At 43.8% G+C, this 23443-nt stretch overlaps 1 protein-coding gene across 1 annotated transcript; it reads left to right on the top strand.

Annotated features, from left to right (window-relative positions):
- The first annotated feature begins 821 nt into the window (after positions 1 to 821).
- Positions 822 to 23142, top strand: Lrrc66 (leucine rich repeat containing 66). Its single transcript, XM_013121046.3, is given in 7 exon segments — positions 822 to 2488; positions 2746 to 3225; positions 15478 to 15647; positions 19584 to 19773; positions 20906 to 22475; positions 22477 to 22625; positions 22628 to 23142. Coding segments are annotated over 6 exon segments (2646 nt in total). The 5' UTR covers positions 822 to 2488; positions 2746 to 2750; the 3' UTR covers positions 22720 to 23142.
- Positions 23143 to 23443: the final 301 nt, after the last annotated feature.

Genomic DNA, 23443 nt, shown 5'->3' with positions numbered 1-23443 from the left:
TTTATTAATGAGCTTCTACTTTAGCACAAACACAGACTCTTAATATAGCTTGAGACCGGGCCACTGTGATCTGTTTTTGTGACCTCTCTGGAGTCAGAAATCTGTGCATTCCCACTTTAAATAGTCTCATCTGTGCCTCGAAGAAGGCTTCTCTCAGTGGCCCAGGAAACGGTGGTGTTCCCTCACTAAGGAAAAAGCCAGGAGAGGAAAGGGTGGGGGCTGACTGCAGAGCTGGGGACATGGGCGGAGCCTCCAGGGCACAGATCTGAAACCTGCACTTGGCTGGATCAGCTGGAGACAGAGCAGTTAGAACTGGCCTAAGGACCCTGAGGTAGGCCTCAGATCAAAGTCCTGTCCTTCCCACATCTCATTACCTGAAGACCTTCACTGTTTCATTCTCTTTTTCTGAATTCTTACAGAAGAATTTATCTTTTCTCTACTTCAGCTTTTCCTGTTACCTTTCTCTGTCTCCAATTATTTCTAACTGCTTCCTCACACCTCAACTTGAATAAGTCTAGTTAAAGATTTACATTCTGCTTAGTTATTTGTACTTTCCTCTGGAATTCTCACTGTTTTCTGATTGTTTTATTTGGGGGGTGGTTTTTGATGTTTTTTGTTTGGTTTTGGGGGGTTAGCCTCACATATAGACTTTTATATGTAATATGATATAAATAATGTTTCTTAAAATTAATTTCTCATTTTCTTTTTTTTCTGAGACAGAGTTTCTCTGTGTAACAGCCCAGGCTGTCCTGGAACTCACTTGGTAAACCAGGCTGGCCTTGAACTTACAGAGATCTGCCTGCCTCTGTTTCCTGAGTGTTCTGATAAAAGGTGTGCGCCCCCACTGCCCAGCTAATACTTTTCATTTTAGAGATAAAATTATCCTAATTTTCCTGCTTTGAATGCAAATCTATTCCAATATCAATCTTTCCACCTTGAAAAGGGCCAGACTATTAAAAAAATCTTTCATTTATATCCCCTCTGAAAGAGGTGTGTTTTTCAAACCCATCATTGTCTTCACTGTTAGAAAGGAATGTGCACATTTATAACTTATGTAATTTTTTGATAATATTACATTAGCTTGGCATCCAATTGTATGCATAATGATTGCAGCTTTGGTGTCAAAGCAATATCTCTCTGAATAGGAAAATGAATTCAGTTTCTGGTATTGCATAAGGGGCAAATTACTCTTTGCTATAAGTAGAGTACCTTTGCAGTCTATGTACCTAAATTTAGATAGCCTCTGAGATATGGGAGAATTGACCTAGTATGAAACAAAAGTTTAGACGTTATAGTGAGAATGTCCTTCATTCTGTGCATTCATTCGTGTAAAGGGCACACCCAGTGACAGACTCCAGAACATCAAAACTGTGAAGCATGGGTGGGGGAGATACTTGCACTCCTTTTGTTTTTGTCTGAACTCTCAAAGCAGAGCGCTAACAAAAGTATTGTGAAAGCAAAGACAAAACATTGGCTAACTTGAGAAAGAGGGGTTCGGACCATAAGACTTGAGATGAGACTTGTATGTGCATGATTCAGACCACAGAGGGCACTGGCATGACCATGGGTTAGGGTCAGATGAAAAACTCATTTGGTGTGAGGGAGACATATACATCCCTTGCCCGGGCCACATCTCCTGGTTACTCCACATGAATTTATCAAACTTAGCTCACCAGAGTAGCTACATTATGAGAAGTTTTGAATGACAGACAACCTTGGGAATTCAGACTAGAGGCAATTAAGGGAACATTTTAAAATTTCGAGGGAGGAAAATCTGCAAGGGAAATGGTATGTTTTGGAAAAAATTAATTCTTTGGAGTTACCTACAAAGTGGGGGTGGGGGTGGGAGCAGGACCAGGAAGCTCAGTGAAGCTATTCTAATGCTTCAGATATGACGGCAGCTCAAATAGCTGGCTTGAGACCAGAAAGGAATGGTGATGTGTGGTTGAGAAAGCTTGCTATTTGTACTCTGGTTTTGTCTTCATGGAGTTTAGCCTAAAGCACATCTCAAGAGCCCGTTTGCCCACCTGTTGCAGTTGCTTTCCTGTGTGTATTCAGCCTTTGAAACTTGTACACACTTATTTCAAAACCTACGGTTGCTACAGTGACATGAAAAAGACTTGACATTTCTGTATTTTCTGACTTCTTCATGGCTTGGGGCAGGACATCCTTTTCATGACCATTTTTATTTTCTGTACATTTAAAAGAATTTTTCAAAGTTGTGTGAAAAGTAGCAAAAGCCATATGAAGATATTGTTCTAGTCAGAAAAAGACTGGAATGTCCGTTGTGTGAGTTGCACTTTCTATTTGTATGAAAGGTTCTCTCTGTAGTGTAACTGTGTGTCATTCATGTCATAAACCACATGACGGTGTTGTAGATAAGTGTAACAGACTTTGCCCTGTGCTGGTGACAAGCGGCAGAGCAGAACAGTTGGACTCACTAGGAAGGAGACCACAGGCTGGAGGATCCTGGGAAGGTGGCGTAGAGGTGAGGCTTTGGAAAATGTGTGTTTTATGAATACCGAGGGGAGGTCTTTCCATAAAATGTACATTCATCTTTTATTCTACAGCTATGGCTTTTGGGGAGTTCCCTTTCAGAGGCCAGTTTCTAAGAAATCAAATGTTCACTTCAGTTGATTGTTAAGAATGTTTCTAAATCTTAAGTTGAAAATGAAGTTTTCTGCTTTTTATTTGCTGCTTGTTTTATTAATTAATTGAATTAATCATTTTACTACCTTTTTCCAGGCATTATGAAAGACTTCTACGTCAGAGTTACCATCACAGTTATAGGTCTTTGCTTTCCGGGAACAGCGACAAACTCACCGAGAAAAAGTGGTGTTTTCCGCAACCCTGAGTACCAGTGGGATGAGCATCTCTTAGCAAACTGGTCTTCTATGAGACACACATCACAGATAGCAGACACCGTGGATGTGAGTTCCCTTTCCTTTCAAGTCTTCTTCCAGTCTCACACGAGAAAAGAATGGCAAATAAAACATCTGGACCTCAGTAACCAAAGCATATCGAAAATGACCCTCAGCCCTCTGGCTCCTTTACATGCTCTGGAAGTACTAAACCTCAGCAACAATGCCCTGCGTTCCCTCTCGCTGGATCTGCCCCGGGCTCGCCCCGCTCAGCAAAGGCGGCACAGAAACAGCTCCCACAGCAGACTGCCCCGTCTAAAGGTACTGATACTGCAGAGAAACCAACTCGGTGGCACTCCTAAAGGTGAGCACTGTTCAATGGCGATGAGACAGAGAAATAGTATGTGGGGAGCTGGTGTTTTATGTCCACAAGAATTCTCTATTTTGCTCAGTTATAAGGGAGCGGCTGAAAAAGCAAAGCGGTTTGACCGAGCAAATACAATTAAGGGCGTTTCCGAGTGGCACTGCCTGGCAGGGTAGAATTTGCAATTAGTGCAGCTTAGTCGCCGACTGCATCCCTCGCATTAATGTTGGATGAGTTTGAGAAGAAACCCTAGGACTTATCTAAGTGCAATATAATGCTCTCTGACATACTCAGTTTTGTTGTTTTTGAGGCAGGGTCTTACTGTGTAGCTCAGACTGACCTGGAACTCCCTATGTAGACCAGGCTGGTCTCAAACAAACAGCAATCAGCCTGCCTCTGCCTTCCAAGTGCTGGGATTAAACATGAGTGCCACCATGCCTGGCTAAGCTATCTATTTTGTTAGATATATGTATTTATTAATATGTGAAAACACTGAGAAATAGTAGATACAGGTATTTTAATATGTAATATTATTCAAATTAAACATATCATGTTTACAATTTTTTTCTTCTTGGAATACATTTTGCCTTTTTTAGTTGTCCTCTAAATGTAGATCAGGAATATCACACTATTCTATATGTGTATGTAAAACCTGCTACTATAAAACCAAAATCAGAATTCCTTGCTGCACCTTAAGCTGGGCCCTGGAGATGCTGCCTTCAGTTTTCTGGAACAGGGGAGTTTCTGATTCTGAGCCACAAGAGGGTGTTTGCAGGAGTGAACACAACAGTCTTAGGTCCTCCTCCCCCTTTCTAAGTCTTGTTCCACAGCTGTAGGAGAATTTTAGCTTCTGTCAGGGCATCAGGGTGTGTGTGTGTGTGTGTGTGTGTGTGTGTGTGTGTGTGTGTGTGTGTGTGTGCAACCTCTTGCTACTGTCCCTTCTCAATCTCTCAGATTGGTGGAAATCCCTTCCCCTTTGTGCTTCTCCAAAGCTCTTTGAGGAAAGCCCTATGGATTCCTTCCTCTGCGGTTCAGGACTCCCAAACCCCTCTGCCTCAGCTTTGCTGGGGACAGTAGCACAGGACCCGCTTTGTCCTAGAATCGGGTCACAGGATTAGCAAGTGAGAGTACTATTCCAGAGTGAAGAGAGATCTGACCCTCCCTCTCAAGGACAGATGTGTTCTCCAGAGGGCTTGCAGCTATGGCTGATACCAATACCTGAATTTCAATTCAGGGCCAAAAGCTCAGTATAGAGTCTGGCCTCTTCCTCTCTGAGGTTAAACTTCTGCCTTCCAGAATGTAAGGGGGAATGGTAAACATGTAGAGAAAACAACAGAAAAACAAAAGGAGCCTCTCCAACATGTGGAATGTGTTAGACCTCTAGTAAATGGTGCTGTCAAGAGAGGAAGGATGCAAACACAGAAAGCCCATGCAATGCATGGATCTGATTGGCTAACACGTATTATCCAGTCCTTTTGTGATTTGCACTCACTACCTGTAGTCAGCATACACTTGAATTTCGCCCAAGTTGGATCCCCTCCAACAGCCCTTGCCATTCTGTGAGGCTGACGGTGCCTGGGCACACAACACTGAACCCCGTCTTGGAGGAGAGGAGTTGATGAGAGTGGCTGCTTGTGGCATTGCCCTGCTTCTGGCCTGTCCTTCCCCCATGGACTCTCTGCTCAAGTCTGTCTAATGATAACATCTAGATGAAGCAGGTGCTGCCTGGCCTATAATCACCATTAACCCATCACAGGTCGTAAGGTCCCTGAGTCAGAAACGCATTTAAATATACCTGTTGGAAGCCGGGCGTTGGTGGCGCATGCCTTTAATCCCAGCACTCGGGAGGCAGATCTCTGTGGATCTCTGTGAATTCGAGACCAGCCTGGTCTACAGAGCGAGTTCCAGGACAGCCTCCAAAACAATACAGAGACACTCTGTCTCGAAAAATGCATATGTATGTATACATATATATGTATATATATATATATACATACCTTTTTGGAGTTTGAATATTTTTAAATAATTTCCCCAAAGGCTCATGTGTATGAACACTTGGTCCTTAGCTGATACCACTCCTTGGGAAAGTTGCAAAACCTTTAGAAGGAAAGAATCTTGCTGGAGAAAGTACATCACTAAGGGAGGGCTTTGGACCCCTGTGTTTCTCAGTTTGGATGCAATGTAGCCAGCCAGCTGCCTCCTCCGGCACCATGCCTTCCCTACCTGTGGCCATGCTTTCTCAACCACAATACACTTTAGCCTCTGGAACTGTGAGCCAAAACCCTTTTGTCCTTAAGTTGCTTTTGCCACGACATCTTATCACAGCAACAGAAAAGAAACGAATCCAGCACCTAACCTACCAGGCATCGTAGCTCAGTGTGCCCTCCCTTAGACATTCTCAGAACACCTATATCAGCAAGTAGCTAGAAGAAAGGCATGCAACATAAAATCTGTTCTCTGATAAAATGTGGGGTACCCCCTGTAATATAGAACACGGCACTGACGGTGTGAAGCCAGAAAAGAAATCGTAACTCAACCCATCATAAATCAAAGGCCCCCATTGAACTGCAAAGATTCAATGAGAAAGGTCCCGCATGCCACTATAATGCAATAAGCCATGCATAGTATGTGGTAGCAATTAAAAGGCATAAAAGGTAGTTTGGAAGCATGAGAGTGACTTGCAAATATTATTTTGTATTGCTCTCTTGGCACAAATTGAGAACAACAGTATGCTGAGAAACAAACAATTACTTTGCTTCTCTCTAAATCTCAAGTTGTCTTTTAGAATGTTAAATAGTTATTGCCATGGATGGGATCCGTAGCCTACTATAATTCATGAGCGAAGAGCTGTGTGTGTCTACTTAGATGTGCTTTGTGCTTTGCTCATCCAGAACAAGAATAAATTAGAAACACCCCAGAAGGTGGCTCTCAAGCAACTAGCCTTGGAGCACACACGGCTTCATAACCCACGACTGTGTCTCTAAACAGTGACTGTTTATGGGACACTCAGAAAAGCTCATTTTTACAATGTTGGAACATCCCATTGACTAATCCATTGCCAGGCATGCTCCAGTGTTGAGTCAGCTGTGACATCAGCAACAAGCTTTGTGTGGAGGAAACACCCTGGTCGGATGCTGGGCAATACAAAAGAGAAGCCAGGCATGAATGTAACCTTAATCATAGTTCTACCTTCCACCCATAACTTTAGAATAGTAATAACTTAAAATCAGTATATTGGTTTTTTAATCCACCTTCCACCCATAACTTTGGAATAGTAATAACTTAAAATCAGTATATTAGGGTTTTTTTAAATTACTGTAGTATACTACCTGAGATAAGCAACTGTAAAGGAAAGTTTTGTTTTAATTCCCAGTTCTGAAGGTTCCAGTCCATGTCAGTCTATTCTGTTGCTTTGGCCTCTTTTAAGCTGTACATCATGACAGGAACACATGGTAAAGGAAGTGTCCGACTCCGTGGTATCAGGCAGTGAGAGAGAGCAAGAACCCCCAGGTCCAACAGTCCCCACCAGGACCATGTCCCCAGTGGCCTCAGACCTGCTGGTAGACACCACCTCTTGAAGGATCCACTTCCTTTCAGTAGCACCAAGCTGGGGACTAAACCGGATGCCTGTCATCTTGGGGACACGTGCCCAGGCCATAGCAGTCAGTATTTTAGGACTTTGAAACAATGAGCTCAGCCTCTAAGTCCTTCATCAAGCAGTATTTTCAGGAAAGCTGGGAACGAACTGGGACAGACACCTTGCGGTGGCTCCCTGGGAGATTGGCAGGTCAGACTGACATGCCCATGCTAACTCACCAGGTTTCAGAGCCCAGAGAGCTTCTGTAGAGACGAGATGGAAGAATAGCTGACATTTGAAATGAGAAGAATTAAGAGAGAAAATCTTGGGTCTTATAAAACAAACACATTTTGCATTCTTTTACCCAGAGACTGCTATTGGGTTATAGAAATACAAATAACCATTATCCTCAAAATCAATTCAATTTCTGAAGAAACAAAATGTACGGATAACGTTAAGCTAAGAGAACAAGATTCTGAGTCACTTACACACCTTGATCACAATAAGGGGTGACATATGAATAAAATGTCCCATCCTAGACCATTCTAGACCCTATGCCAGTTCTTAATACTCTGAACTTGGAGCCATAACTCCAGAACAGAATTATTGCTATGTTATCTGGTTATCACACTTGGGAAGGCATGCAGAAGTTCATAGTTCAAAGACAGTGTTTACTAAGGTGGTGGCTAGACATCCTCTCCTGCCCTTTTTACTTAGTGACGATTTCCAGGAAATCATAAGATCGTCTCTGGCCACTTAAATACTGGATGATTAGATTCCATCCCCTCATAGCCCATATAAACATCAGAATGAAGTTCCGGAGTTAACTCCATTTCCACAGAGTCACTTCCGATTTTTCCTCTCAGCACTGAATTCTTTTTGCTTGGAACACAGACTCTAACTGTGTGGGATGTCCCAGTGGCACCCAGCACCTCACAACTTTTGTTCACTTGACTCCCCATCATCAGTGGCTCAAATAAGAAACACATTGTCCCCATTTAGAACTGCAGCCTGGAAAGGTAAATGAGTTGCTCGAATGATGTAACTCCATCTTGGGAGACCTTAAATAGTCAAGGTCATTTGTACCGACCACACCAGTACCTTAATAAAACAAAATTTACTAAAATTGGAAGAAGTTCGTGACACTGAGATCCATATCCAGGAGACATGTAGCCTTCTTGAGAAATCTTGAGTTGGCTTTATGAGGGAAGTTGAATGAAAACATCTTATATTACTCTGTTTACTTACTAATTGACCTTCAACAACTCACTTAATGCAAGAAAGTCTTATCTCAGAGAATAATGAGTATACAGGATCAGCAAATAATGAGTATCCACACAGATACTATGTAAAGCCTGGAATTCAGAGTGATGTCATCTATAATACCTTAGCACAGTCAGTCACCTTGGTATTGTCGGATTGCTCTGCAACTCTAAGTGTGGGCCCACCCCAGTCTTCTCAGTCCCTGTCACTTCTTTGATTTCAGGCACAATAGAATATTAAAAGCTATATTCTGGCTGGGTGGTGTTGGCACATTTAATCCCAGAACTTGGGAGGCAGAAACAAGTAGATCTTTGTGAGTTTGAGGCCAGCCTGGTCTACAGAGTGAGTTCAAGGACAGCCAGGGCTACACAGAGAAACACTGTCTTGAAAACAAACAAACAAAAATCTTGTACAGAAATATTTTACAGAGAAAAAAGACAAGAATTCAGGCTTTGTAAGGACAAATGCTCATTCTTAAAAAAAAACTGATTGTCTTCAAATACTCAAAGTACTTGTTAATTGCACTGTTGCTATGTTCACAGTTGCATGGGTCTTTATAGTGTTAGAGGACCCTAACCTTTCTTGTTCTAAGCAATCTTGGATCTGTGCTCTGATTCTAAGCCATTCTGGCCTGTAAAAGCCAACCGTCACCATCATCCAGCTATGACCTAGCCATCACCTTGGAAGTTTCTCCATAGCCTTTGTATAATCTGTCTTTCCCATTCATCTCATCATCCCCTCAACCCAGCAAAACACCAGTTTCTCTCCTGGCATTGTAAGCTCACTTGAGCTTCCTGGACATTTATATGAATGCAATCATACAATATAGACAGACCTTGACTTACGATGGTTCAAACTTAATGACTCTTTGGTTTTTACAGTAGTGACAAAGCATTGCACATTCAGTAAAAATTGTACTTTGCATTTTGTTTTTGTTCCCCTGGCACCTTTGATGCATGGTATAGTGTTCTGTATGACACTGGGCAGTGGCAGAGTCATGGCTCCAGTAAGCCTCTTGATCATGAAAGTAAACAGCCAATGACTCTGTATACTGCATTATTAAGACTCTGTATACTGAACTATTAAGCTAGGATATTTGGTAGGTTATTTACATTAAAGGCATTTTTGACATAATATTTTCAGCCTGTGATGTATTTATTAAAATGCAAGGTCTTTGTACATCAGGAAGCATCTGTATGTACTTTTTGTTTTATTCCAGCATCTTTATTTCAGTGTAATTATTTTGATGTTTACTCATATTATCATATATATTAAATTTTTGTTATTTTTCACTGTTGAGTCTAAGTCCATCATTTATCCTTTGATAGATAGGTTAGTATGGGGGAGAGGCTAAATATACTGCAAAGGCGGTGGATAAACCACTAGCAAACACTAAGCAAAAGAAAGGCAAAGTGTGTGTGTGTGTGTGTGTGTGTGTGTGTGTGAGAAAGGCAAAGTGTCTGTGTGTGTGTGTGTGTGTGCACATACATTTGATTCAGGTATTTTCTCTATCACTTTCCATCTTAATGTATTTTTTGTGTGTGCATGTGTATGTGAATGCATGCTTGCACTATGTGTGAGCACACATGTGTTTGAATGCATATGTGTGTGTGCATATGAAGACCCAAGTAGGACACTGAGTGTTGTTCTAGTTTCATTCTGTTGCTTTGATAAAATATCCTGACCAGAAGCAGCCAGGGAAGGAAAGGGTTTATTTGGCTTAAACTTCCAAGTCACATTCATTATTGAGGGAAGTCTGGGTAGGAAGTCAAGGCAGAAATCTAGATGCAGGAACCATGGAGGAATGCTGCTTGGTGGCTTGCTGATAGGCTTATACTTAGCCTAGCTTCCTTATACATCCCTAACTCACCTGTCCAGGTAATGGTGCTGTCCAGAATGGACTGAGCCATCCTACATCAATCAAGACGATCCCTCACAGACCTGTCCACAAACTGAGAGACAATTACCCAGTTGAGACTTTTCTAGTGTGTGTCAAGTGAACAATTTATGCTAAGTATATATAACAAGTGACTTTCCTTGACTGATCGACACCTTACATTAAGGCAGGGTTACTCAGTGAACCTGGGGTTGCTGTTTTGGATAATGTAGGTAGCCAGTGTGCTCTAGAAAGTCTGTCTCCACCACCTCCCAGTTGCTGAGTTTACAGGTGGGATACCAAGCCCATAGGACTTCTTTTTATATGAGGGTCACACTCTGGTCTTCATGATTGTATGACAAATACTTTACCCACTGAGCCATCTCTCTAGCCTCCACCACATTACCATATTTTTTGGGTTTGTCTGTGTATCTTTGGCTGTCCTGGACTTCACTCTGTAGACCAGGCTGGCCTCAAACTCATAGAAATCCACCTGCGTCAGCCTCCTAAGTGCTAGGATTAAAGGCGTGCACCACCACACCTGTCCCTCTACCATAGTTTTTGAGTTAGGGTCTTTCACATAGGCTAGAGCCCACCTTTGTCTAGACTGGACAGCAAGTTGCTGGGACTCACCTGTCTCTGCCTCCTCAGCATCGGGATTGCAGACATGCACCATCATACTTGGCTTTTATGAGAATTCTGGGGATCTGAACTCAGGTCCTTAGGCTTTCACAGCAAGCACAATATGCACTGAGCCATCTCCCAGCCCAGGGTAGTTACAGTATTTCCAAAGACTTCAGAACCAGAACAATCATCAAGATATAGAAGAGTACTGCATAATGATAAGGAGGCTGACTCTTTAAAAAATATATGCAGGGAAAACATTCATACACATAAAATAATAAAATGAGACATAAGTTAGTTCTAGGGCCCAGGCATTGCTGTGACGGAACTGACCCATGCTGTTCGCTGGATGATTATAGAAGACTTTGGGACAGTTGGACGCTTTAAGTTAAGAGGCAATTCTAGTAGGAGCATGGAAGACAGTGCTGAGGGAAATTTGAACTGTGGAGGGCCAGCTCAGTTTCCAAGGGAAATAATATTAGTAAGTAGCCTAGAGACCATTCTTGTATATTTTGGCAAAGAATGTGGCTACTTTTTGCCCTTGTCCTAAAAATCTGTCTGAGACTAAATCGAAGCATTTTGGATTAATGTCATTGGAAGAGCAGATTTCAAAACAGCCTAGTATTGACTGTGTCACATGGTTACTAGTGGTCAGTCTTGTGCAGATCTACAATGAAAAGAAGGAAGTAGGGCAAGGAAAAGTGCAGAGTGTACAGTCTGGGGAGAAAAGGGCACCAGGAAGTGTAATGGAGCTAAATCCAGTGCTCAAGGAGATAAAAAGTTTACAGAAAAGCCTGATGCCAAATGGAATAAAGGGAGTGATGACCACGGGGGAAGAACCCACCCAACTAAGCTTCCACTTGTGAAAAGAAATGAAAGAAAAACGTAAGCAGGAAAGGAAACTGTCCACAATGGAAAAGCTGGTGCAGATACGATTGAACGAGGGCGTCAAGTTCCAGCTCCAACAAGCAGCAGAAAGAACTTTGCAGCTTCAGCCTCATGGATCTGGCTTTGGAGTCAAGGACACAAGAAGGGAGTTGTGGAATCTCCCTCCAAGGCTAAGGAAAGCTGCTGAAGCCAGACATGTGTCAGGGGTGTCCCTGTACGGAGGTCCAGAGAGGCCAATGCATGAAGCTGTGAAGGTGAAGCTTGGATTGCCTTGGAGACCCCGAGATGTGGGAAAGGCCAGAGCTATGGGATACCTGCAGAGGAGAGCTGCTAACAGGGCATGGAATCTGCTCGAGAGAAAGCAGTGTTTTGCAGTCAACAAAGCTGAAAGGAACCAAAAGCACTTTGACATCAGACACAAAGATGCAGAGTTAGGAGTTTGCCCAAATGGTTTTCTATCTTGCTCCGGTCCAGTATTTCCTAGCTATGCTCTCTTTCCTCCACTTAGGAACATATATCCTTTGCCATTGTATGCTGGAAGTATGTGATCTGCTTTTTTCTGAAATTTTGATTTTACAGGAGGTGGTAGTTAAAAGATTCCATGAACCGCAGAAAAGACTTTGAGCTTTAAACAGTGTGGAGACTGACAGACTATGGGAACTTTTGAAGTCTGGCTGATGCAGGTTTGCATTATGATATGGCTACAGTCCTGTGGGGATCCGGGAGTGGAATGTGGGGGTTTGAATAGGAATGGCCTCCCATAGGCTTGTAGATTTAAATGCTTGGTCACCAAAGAGTGACACTATTTGAAAGGATTAGAAGGTATAGACTTGTTGGAGGAAGTGTGTTACTCAGAGGGGGCTTTGAAGTTTCAAAAGTCCAAGCCAGGCCCAGTCTCTCTTTCTCTGCCTGCAGATCCAGATGTAAAACTCTCAACTGCTTCTCCAGCCCTGGGCCTGCAAGCAGGCTGCCATGCTCCCCACCATGATCACAATGGACTAAACCTCCGAGACTATAAGCAAGCCCCCAACTAAATGCTCTCTTTTATAAGGGTTGCTGGGGCCTGGTGTCTCTTCACAGCAATAGAACAGTGACTAAGACACTGAGGGAGTTTTTAAAAGATCCTCGTCTCCTTTTAACCCTCAAGTTCTCTCGGCATCCGTTCATGTCTGCCTGTTCTGTTGTTATGTCTAGTTTTGGGGCACAGTTACAGCGTTATGAACAGTTAAGCAATCCGGGCTTTGATCCAGTTCCTTCCACCCTGTCACCTTGTCTACATGCTTTGTTTATAAATGGTGGGAAGTCCAGGACTTTATGAGCATTAAACATGAAAGACATGTGAAATGCCTAGAGCATAAGGAATGCATGATTAAACAGGAACTTCACATAGTTGTTTCTCTGCCCTTCAAAGCCAGTGTGTGCTCTCCCTCCACTGAGCTGCTAGAAACTTACCCAGTTCAGTTAAGCATTGAGCTATTTTAGGAAGCGTGAATTCACATTTCTAAATAGGCCAGACAAGTATGAGGGAAGTGGCAGCGAACCTGCAGTGCTTTCCCAGTGCTGTCTCTCAGGCCCTCCCTGTGCCGTATGTTTGCACGTTTAAACGTGGAGAACCATTCTCTGCACAAAGAAATGCATTTCCTTTAGAGGATGTGTCCAATTCTAGAGGCTGTTGACGACCGGTCTTCCCCACAAGTCCCACTTAGATGCCTCCTGGAACTGGTTTTACAGTAGAGAAAGAGGTGGGGGACTTGGGAAGAGCTGGGAGATGGTACGCTGGAGTGTCAAGACAGTGGGGCAGCATACACAGACTCAAGGCACACAAGTTTACAAAGATATATGGGAGTATTTCACACACACACACGTGCACCGACTCAAGGCACGCAAGTTTACAATGTAATAGGGAGTATCTCACACACACACATGTGCACTGACTCAAGGAACACAAGTTTACAGTGTAATATGGGAGTATTTCACACACACACACATGTGTTAGCTGAACATCAGCTCTGGCTCGTTTTCATGGCTCTTTAAATATAGTTTCCTTGACCAACTTCTCTATCTCTCTATACATATCTATCCATCTATCTATCTGTCTATCTCGTGTATGTGTGTGTGTGTGTGTATGTGACGTACACAGAATATTCAGAGAAATAATAGCTTTCTACAAGCTCATGCCCCATCTAAAGTGGCAGCCTCCATTCAGCTCTAGCAAAATGGCTTGTATCAGTCAGATCTTTGAATCTTTCCAGAGACATCAGAGATGCAGGCTTTTGTATTGAATCCTTAATGTTAGCTCAATGTTTTTGGATCTCTATGTAGGCCAAACACTGCATCCCAAGCTTTATGAGTTCACCTTATTCTGCACAGAAGAAATTTGATCATTTGATAGTCAGGAGGACAAATAGCCTATTGTACAGTGCGGAGGTGTGAATGATGAACCACTTTGCCTAACAAGTAACTTTTCTTGTCTACGTGTCTTATCTTGTCACCCTCAAAGCTTCTGGGGTAAAGATTTGTCAGCAGCACCAAGTGCCTCCATCATTATCTTTTGATTGATTCATTGCTTTAAAGTTCTCTTGCTTAATCTGTGCCACTCAAGCGAACGTATGACAATCTACATGGTATAACCATTTCAGTTATGGTACCTGCTCTCTTCATAATCAGTCTTGTCATCGATATCTTGCAGACAGTAAGCAAGAAATAAAATTGGTTCTGGAGCCAAACAAACTTGATCTGCCACACAGAAGGTAAAGACTCAGCCCACGTTTGAGAATAGGGCTGAAAAACTTGTGAAATTGCAAGCACCTCCTTGGGAGACCCATCTGGGAATTAAGTTCGCAAGTCTGCTGTGACTGGCACCTCGTTCTCAGTCTTCCTTCTCAGTGCCAACGGGATCTTTTGCGTACTTTCCCAGAACACAGTGAAACACAAAGGCAGAGGCTAAAACTCCATCGGATTCTTGTGCTGGAAAGCACAGTCTACGTGTGATGTCTCTATCTTTGAAATATCCAAAAACACATAGGAAATAGTTATAATACCAATGGTAAATGGTTATGAGAATGGAAATAGCTAAAAATAAGCATGCGTGCATGTGTGACATGGCAGGAGAATTAGAACCCTGAAACTGAAAAGAGGGGACAAACGGGGAAAGGTGACAGATGGATACACTCAACATACAACATACAGTGGCACAAAAATATTCTTATGCAATACAGGACCATGTAGAATGAATATACACAATGAGAATTTTAAAAAGAAGCTATAAAAACTGAATAAGAAACTTGAAAATTGGAGGAATTCATTCACATAAACCTCAGGTTAAATTTCTCCCATGTTATCATCATAGGGAGATCATTTGGTTTTACTCATGCCTGATCAAAGTAACAAACATCCACTCATCGTCTTACTTAATCATGGTTAGAATTATAAAAAAAATTGATTCTCTAATTTAAAAAGAGCACACACTAGACTAGTAAGACAGCTCACCCTGGAAAGAAAGGTGCTTGCAGCCAAGCATGATTATCTGGGTTCAAATCCTGGGGCCCCTGTGGTGGAAGGAGAGAATGGCTCCTGACAGTTATCCCTCTGTCCTCCACACATGCACTGTGCTATCCACAGAAGATAAATAACAATTTAATGTGTGATGGAGATACCAATGTCTATAAAGTTAAAGAAAGCTTTCTCCATATCCTTTTCCCTGTCCCTCAGCCATCCTACAGCAAACTGGAATGACTATTCATAAGTTCATTCACCTGCTTATTTCTACCCACACAAAATACATACGTACATGTTTGTATGTGCATACACCTCAAGAACATTGTCATTATATTCTATGCTATTTTGACTCAATTTTTTTCCTTCCTGCTCACTAATTGGCCTGGTTTCTCTTAAGATTACTTATTTTTTCACACCTTTGACAACTTCCCACTCAAGAGCCATTAATACCTCCGACTTTCCACCACACACTATGTGGCAGCAAATAACACCGGTTTAGGTTTAAATTTGCTTTTCCTTTTCTCAGGACTGTGGAAGCTGAAGTCGCTACAGAGTCTGGATCTGTCATTCAACAGGATAGTTCACATCGGGCTGTCTGATTTTCATAGCTGCCTGCAGCTGGAGAACATCTATTTAAAGAGCAACAAGATATGCGCAGTTCACCCTGAAGCCTTCAAGGGCCTCAACAAATTACAGGTTCTAAAATCTTTCTTATCACTATCTTAACTACACAGACTTGTGGCCAATTAGGAGAGAGGACTGTTTCCTTGTAAGGGTGTCTCCATGTGCAGGGTTGCTAATCAAAGCATGAGAGTCTATTTATGAACTCCTGAAATCTGTTGCTTAGAGAGCAACAACCATGGCCATGGACACAAGCTTAGCAAGAATTCTCAGCAGCAAGAATTCACATTGTTGTAGATGTGGCTGGGTGGATAACAGGCCTGCCTAGAATGCCACCAGCCCTAGGTTCGATCCCCAGCATACATGTGAACTCTGGGGTTGGAGATAGAAGGGGAAGGATCATTAAGTTCAAGTTCATAGCTACATACTTATCAAGCTCAAGGCCAGCTGGCTTGCAGGAGACACTGTCCAAAAAACGAAAGAAAGAAATTGGTGTCCAATCCACATAGAGGGATACTCTCTCAACCTAGACACACAGGGGAGGGTCTAGGCCCTGCTCCAAATGATATGACAGACTTTGAAAATCCCCCATGGAAGGCCTCACCCTCCCTGGGGAGCAAGAAAGGGGATGGGATAGGGGGCCAGTAAGGGGAGGGGAGGAGGGGAGGGAGAGGGAACTGGGATTGACATGTAAAAGAAGCTTGTTTCTAATTTAAATTTTAAAAAGGAAAATAAATAACTAAAAAGAAATTGGTATGTTATGTGTCTAAATCAAATTAAACTCAACTCCAAGATTTTATTTACCAGTTGGCAAGAAATTAAATGTGTTATTTAAGAGTTTGAAACCAGCCGGGTGGTGGTGGCGCACGCCTTTAATCCCAGCACTCAGGAGGCAGAGGCAGGCGGATCTCTGTGAGTTCGAGGCCGGGCTGGACCGACAGCCTCCAAAACAATACAGAGAAACCCTGTCTCGTAAAACCAAAAAAAAAAAAAAAAAAAAAAAGAGTTTGAAACCAGCCTGCTCTATATAGGGAATTCCAGCTCAGCCAGGGTTACAGACTGAAAGACTGTCTTAAACAAACAAATGATGCCATCTACCTAAGCTGCAAGTTCAGTTGGAGGTACCAGGACTCTTGCACAAACTGGAGCATATAAGAGGGTCCTTCTTACATGCTGAGACGTCAGAAGCTCAGTGCCATATGGGTTGCTGCTGGCCAATGACCCTGTAGTTTTCATGTCCAAAACATACATGGGCAGTAAAAATGACAGTGATAATAGTACACACATGTGCTTGTCACATGCCATATGTTATTCTAAACACCACTGACATTCCTAGTGGGCCATCTATGTCACACTTCATAGCTGTGAGTCTTGCAAATTGTTTCCCTCAAAGGAAACTGTAGAACCCCAGAGTCCTGTTCTTGCAAGCACTTTTCTCCTTGTCCTTGCCTTTGGTGAGGACAGTGGGACGGCTCCTGTCAGTGGCCTTCAGACATCTTCCTTTGGAGGTAGTAAGAATCTACCTGGCGTTCTCTGCTCTGTGTAAGAAACACATCTTTATTTTATGGAATATCATCACAAAAGCGACATCCCATTGCTGCCGTTGATAGAGTCAATGGGTTAGAAACCAAATCGCCTCGCCTGCCTGTGCTGGAAGGAAGAGATTGCTTAAGAAGGTAGTATCAAGGGGGACCTCTCTGGAGTCTGTCTGCTTGGCACAAGAACTCACTTCTCTTGGCCCATGCTCTCCATGTCACTAGCAAGACATTGGCAGGTTGTGAAGGAGCCTTCACTAGTGTGTGCTGCTTACGGGTCATCTGTATGTGGAATTTGTCCTGTGTGTCCCTCTCCTGTGCATTTTATTGTGCTTTAGAGTCTTCAAAACTCTAGGGTAAGCTATAAGTCAGCTCTGAGCATGGTTGGAATATAGCCTTAATGGTCAACTCCCCAGAACTGGGAATATTCATAGAGTTCCCTGCTCAGCATTCCCTTCTGTGTGGTTGGCAATAACTCCAAACACTGGCTGTGGACCATGATGAAGATGTTTGGCACCAGGGAGCTGAATATCACAGTGGTCAGCTTTTTCCCTCTGGAAGATGAAGTTCACATTTGCACTGTTGTGTTTGCCTTCCCTGAAGCCAAATGGATTTTTAAAACATAAATCCATCAGCATACTTAAATGGATGAAGTGAGTTTCACTGACACTTCAAATTAGCCTTTCTTTTCTTAATCTTAGCTCGTTCTTGGATACAGTGATTTGTGTAGCAATATGCTACCCATCTCCCAGCCTCCCTGGAATACATGTACCTCTCAAATGCCACAGGGTGGGGATTTCTTTTGCTAAGTTACAATTCTGCTTCCATCTTTTCTCCGAAATTATTCTTCCTGAATTATTTCATTCATTTTCTTTCCTCCGGACTGACTTTCAATTCCATGATTTGTAATTTAAAAAAAAGCTAGGATGTAAAAATACATCAAAAAAGGAAATATCTACCCAGAAAGCATGAGAACAACTCAGTGTGATGCTCACACAAGACACCAATGGGGGAAAGCATCTGTCCCTGGACAACACCAGGCCCAAGGAAAGTGCTTTCTTTCCCTCCTTGTCCTGGCCTCCAGCTCCTGGTTTCAGGGCTTCCCTGATAGTCAAAACTGCATAGCTGCTCAGCACAGGACACTCATACTTGTTAATTTCATAAAAAAGATAGTTTTGCTTGTGATGAAGCATTTGGGTTGTTAGACTTACCTTATCTTAGGAATTTGCATAATCTAAGATTTTTTTCAGAAATTGTCCTTGATCAAGGGGCTGAGCGAAGAGGATTGCCATGAGTTCAAGACCAGCCTGGATTGTATAAAGAGAATTTGACCGTTCTTGGGGAATGGGAGAGAAAATGTCCTGGGTGACAAGAGACCTTTCTAGTTTTCACCCATGTCTTCTTTTTGTTAAAGCAAGGTTGGCGTTCTCTGTTTTCTGATTCTTACTTCTGTTGTCACCTCCAAATGTCTTCTTCACACTAATGTGGTAGCTCAGAGAGGGTATGCTTTGAAGCAAAGACACACAGCTAGGAGGCCAGAAAGCATCACAACTCTCCTTTAATTCGGCGGTTCCATTCATTGTTGTTACTGCTGTTTGGAACAGAGTCTTGAGTAGCTCAGGATGGTCTCAAGCTTGATATTTTGTCTGACCTTTCTCTTCTATCCTCCTGTCTCTACCTCCTAAGCACCAGGATTGCAATGTACCACCACACCCGATTCTTGTTTCCAGACCCCTGTACCAAGTATACTCTGTGTGGGATCCGCTGTGAGAAAGGGGAGCTGTGGAAGTTGTTGGCGGAATCTGAGAAAACATATAAATCACTCAGCAGAATGCCCGGTGCACAGCGCTGCTCTGCATACCTAACATAGCTTGCCCTGCAGTGTCATGCACTGCTGTGCCCAGCTCCAGCATACCCTGGCCTGTCACTTGAGCCACTGAATCATTTCTGTTCCGTGGTTCTCCATGCATTTCTAATTGTGCAGGAGAAATGAGTCTTCTTGCAGATACTGAATAGCCTTAAGTACACAAGAAACCACATACTGCTATCTGAGATTTTCCTGTGTCTTGTGGCCTCATCATTCACATCCTTTGCTATTTCCAAGATGATGATGATATTTTGAGAAATTCTTGGCCTGTATTCAATTCTGAATGATAGTAGCATGTGGGTCTGGAGTTTGCCATGGGTTACATGGTAAATAAAGAATATGAAATGTTTGGATGTCTGAAAAGCTTTTGCAAACATCTAACCCATGGACAATGCTGGGAGATGAGCTCATAGAAAGCAAACAATTGCCAAGATACAGAGGTTTTTGTGGGCAGGTCAGGAATTCAAACCCAGTATTCACTGGTTTTTATGCCAGGCCTCAATTTGTATTGCTTTTGTAGAGCTAAAAATACCTGTGTGTAAGTCCTTATAGTTTTTACCTCACTGTCTGTGTACACAGACTGACCTATATTCACTTCTCTTTGAACAGGTGGTAGATCTCAGAAGCAATGCACTGACCACCCTTGCACCCATTGTGACCATTGCTCTAGAATTACCCCACCTGGAACTTGACTTGGCTGATAACCAGTGGCAGTGTGGCGAGAGCAATGACAACTTCCAAAATGTCACCTCTGCATCCTGGAGGGAGAAGTGGGATGCCATCTGCAACACGGCTGTGGGTGAGTGAGTGGTGGATTTTTCTGAAATAGTTTCATTTGGAGAAGAGTGCATATAAGAAGTCAGTCTCCTTAAAAGCAGTGAAAGTCTCTCCAAAAACAAGGATGCTGGTCCCCACCATCCCAATCCGCCTTGGGCTGAGTCACAGGGCAGTCCTGGTGCTTAACCCTTTGGTTTCTAACAAGTTATTTTTTCCCACATAATCAAAGAAACATGCAAATGAAACAGTTCTTGCTAGAAAAAAAATTTGCCTGGCAGCCCCCAAAATGTAACAAAGTTCATCCCAATTCTTAGTAATTGATTGAAGAAAGGGTTTTTAACATTATTCCAAATGTTTGCTAACCTCTAAAAGGTGACCGTCTGAGTACAGAAGACAAGCACTCAGGCTTCAGAAGTAAAGTTTCATTTGATCAGATCCCCATCGCTGCCCCATGAACGGATTATATCACTAAAGCAGGACGATCTGGGAAGGTTTTATCCCCCTGCTATACTCACTATCCTGAGAACAAGATTCAGGACAAAAGACTTACAATCTGACTGCTTTGGGTTTGCCATTAAGGCAGTGTCATTGCCATGACTACTGAGTTTAGAAGACATCCATGAAGAGCAGAGGGAAGTCATCAGCCAGGACTGTCATTCTGAGTGTGTAGGGCAGCAGAGAAAAGTGGGTGTTTCCTGTTTACCAGAACTGGAGAATAGGGAGGAGCTAATAGTCCAATACAACAAGTAGGGCAGAAGCAGATGCAATAAAGGGTTAGTAGAACATTCTAGCAGATTCAAAGTAGTTGAGGGTGTAGAGGAAGGAAAAGCCATGCGCCAGCCCTCCCATCTGGTGGCTTCCCCCCATGGGCAGCAGTAGGGCAGGAGACCTCAGGAACACAACCTCTTGAGCCTGTGAGAAGCACACCTATGTCTCACAGTCTTGTGGAGATGTATACAGAGCCATGTGCACACTGTAGGCAATGAACAGGAATGAACACACGAATGAATGCATAAATGAATAGTTACCTGTTTCCTGATACATGCTTAAAAACATAGCTAGCTAAAGATTGGGGGGGGGCTCACAGAAGCTCTGAAAGCCTGGTGTTTCATCCCAACATCTGGTCAGTGTGTTTCCCCATCTCCCTGTTGCAGGGAATGAAAAGCCATATTTGGAGACCCCCCAGATCAGAATTTCCAGGGAAGCACACCGTCCTCCTGCTCCGAGTGACGAGAATGGCCTCGTGCAGAGCAAGGCAGAGAGACCCCAGGAAGGAGTGGACGCTCACCTTTCCACTCTGGAGAAGCAGGCACAGGTGGACGATGGTGGTCTCAAGGAGATTCGGCCACAGAAAGAGGCACAGGTGGCCTATGATGACCTCGAGGAGACACAGCCACGGCCCCCCACAGAACTCAGAGACTCCCAGGACGGACATGACGCTGACAGAAAGGAGGCTGACTCCCCAGACCTCATCCTGGCCATCTGCCTGTCCGTGTTCATCACATTTGTGGTGGCCTTCTCCCTGGGCGCCTTCACAAGGCCTTGTATTGACAGGCTATGGAGACAAAGCTGCCTGAGCAAAAGACCTGGCGCCGAAAATGCCTATGCAAATGAGGCTTTCTATGATGAAGTCGAAGCTCCCCGGCGTGTTCAGTGCCAAGGGGCAGAGCTGCGCCAAGCTCCCCACGACCTCAACCTTTATGAGACCCAGAACCCTTCCTGGGTGACAGAGCCAAGTCTATACGATACCATCATGTCAGAAATGGTATCGCAGAGCAGCAGAATGGAGCTCAGTGGTCAACAGAACCCAATGCAAGTCGAGGACAACACTGGGGTAAGAAGTGGCGTCTGCAATGTGCTTCCATATGCCCACGTAACCCATTCTGCTCTCCCTGGACTTCCAAATGCTGATACTCAAGAGTGGATTTCAACAGAACAGGATCACTACGATGTTCCCGAAGAATTACATTATGACACGGTGGCCCGGGAATATTCTCTCCACAAGGGTGTGATGGATGAATCTTCCATTGCTGGCCCTCTGCGAACTGTTCCCAGCCCCATCAATGATGGTGGATGGGACGAATTGCACCTGTCACAGTCAGGAGATGTTGTAGCTCCCGTCTCTAAAACTCTGGTACATACAAACACACAAGGGTCTGGGGAGAGTGAGGAAAGGGGGTGCCCTGAACCTTTGGTAGCTATGGGATCACCGGTAGAATCTTCCCAAGTGAGCTATTCCATCAGCGGGCTGGCCACACAGCAGCCAAGCTTCCAGGAAGCCAACGGTGAGGAAGAGGTGTCAGGTGTCTACGATGAAGTCTTATATAATGGCCCAGGAGATGTAGACCCACCCTCCCTTATGCCAAGATGGGACAGTGACCCTTATGTTACTCCTGCCTCTGAGGAGCCTGTGCTAAGAGATGCTCCTCTTGACTCTCATTATGACTTGGTGACCAATTACGAGTCTGATTCTGACGAGGGCTCTTTGTTTACCCTGAGTTCTGAGGATTCTGAGGATGCAAGGAGCTTGCCCGAGGAACAGGCATCTGTGGAGAATGGTGGGGCTAGTCAGGCCCTCCCCAGCAGGAACTTGGGAGAATACGAGGACAGTGTGGCATCAGCAGGAAGTGATGAGGACATCACTCCACAGAGGATTCTGGAGAAATGTGAAATTCGGGAAGCTCTCTTTGGAAACCTTCTCATTTCTAGTCCAGACTCATTTGTGTGAGATGAATCTGGAAAGTGACTCTAACTCCACTGGCCCTCAGATTATAGCAACCTGGCCTAAGCCACTAGGCTATAAGCTATCCCATCATGAGCCCCCAGGCGTACTTGTATGTGATGGTGGTGTAGGGCTCCAGTCCAAGGTAGTGGACAGCACTACTGCCTTAGCGACCTGGAATTCCCAAATGTGGATCATTCACCGTCACCAAGAAGCCTGCCACCAAAGATAAGTAAACATCGGTAAATAGCCACCTTGTGTGGCTGGGGGATAGAGCTCTGTTGGCGGACTGTTTTCTCAGAATGCACAAAGTCCTGGGTTCAATCCCCAGTACTGTATAAACTGGGCACAGTGGTACATACTGTCATCCCAGAGACAGGAAACAGGGCTTAAACTGAAATGGATTTTTCAGGGTGGGTGATAGGGTGGTCTGACAAACGAGAGCCCTATTGCTCCAACAATCAACTTGAGACAGATGGTAGGTCTACATGAGAAGGCCTGGCTTCCCACTCAGACTCCAGGCTCACATCCCCAACTTCCATTGCCCAGGTCTACATGGATCACCCTGGAACCTAAAAGTCATCATTTTCATTCACAAATATGATCTCCCAAGGTCACTTTTTGAGTCAACATGATCACAGTGTCAACCCAGTAAATCCATTTACAGTTCGTTTGTTTGACTTCTCTTTCATTTCCTGCATCTGTACACCTTCTAAACACAAGTGCCGTGTGAGCTCCTGGCTGTCGGTCTGGGGAGATGGTTGGCAGGCAGTTTGGATCTGGGCCAGACAATTTTCATAGAATTGGGGTTTACATAGAAGATGGAAAGTAATGGAGTTTGGAGGAAAGGCACCAAGAGACTCCCAGTCTACCTCATGGCATCACTGCTAGTCCTCGGGGATCCAGCCCCTCAGTCACTCTCACAAAGGCTTAGACTCTCCTGTCTGTCTTCTCACTCATATTCCTCTGG

Source organism: Mesocricetus auratus, unplaced genomic scaffold, assembly GCF_017639785.1.
Source record: "Mesocricetus auratus isolate SY011 unplaced genomic scaffold, BCM_Maur_2.0 Super-Scaffold_100006, whole genome shotgun sequence".
NCBI lineage: Eukaryota > Metazoa > Chordata > Mammalia > Rodentia > Cricetidae > Mesocricetus > Mesocricetus auratus.
Note: the sequence above shows the minus strand (reverse complement) of the source record. Positions and strands in the feature narration are given on the sequence as shown.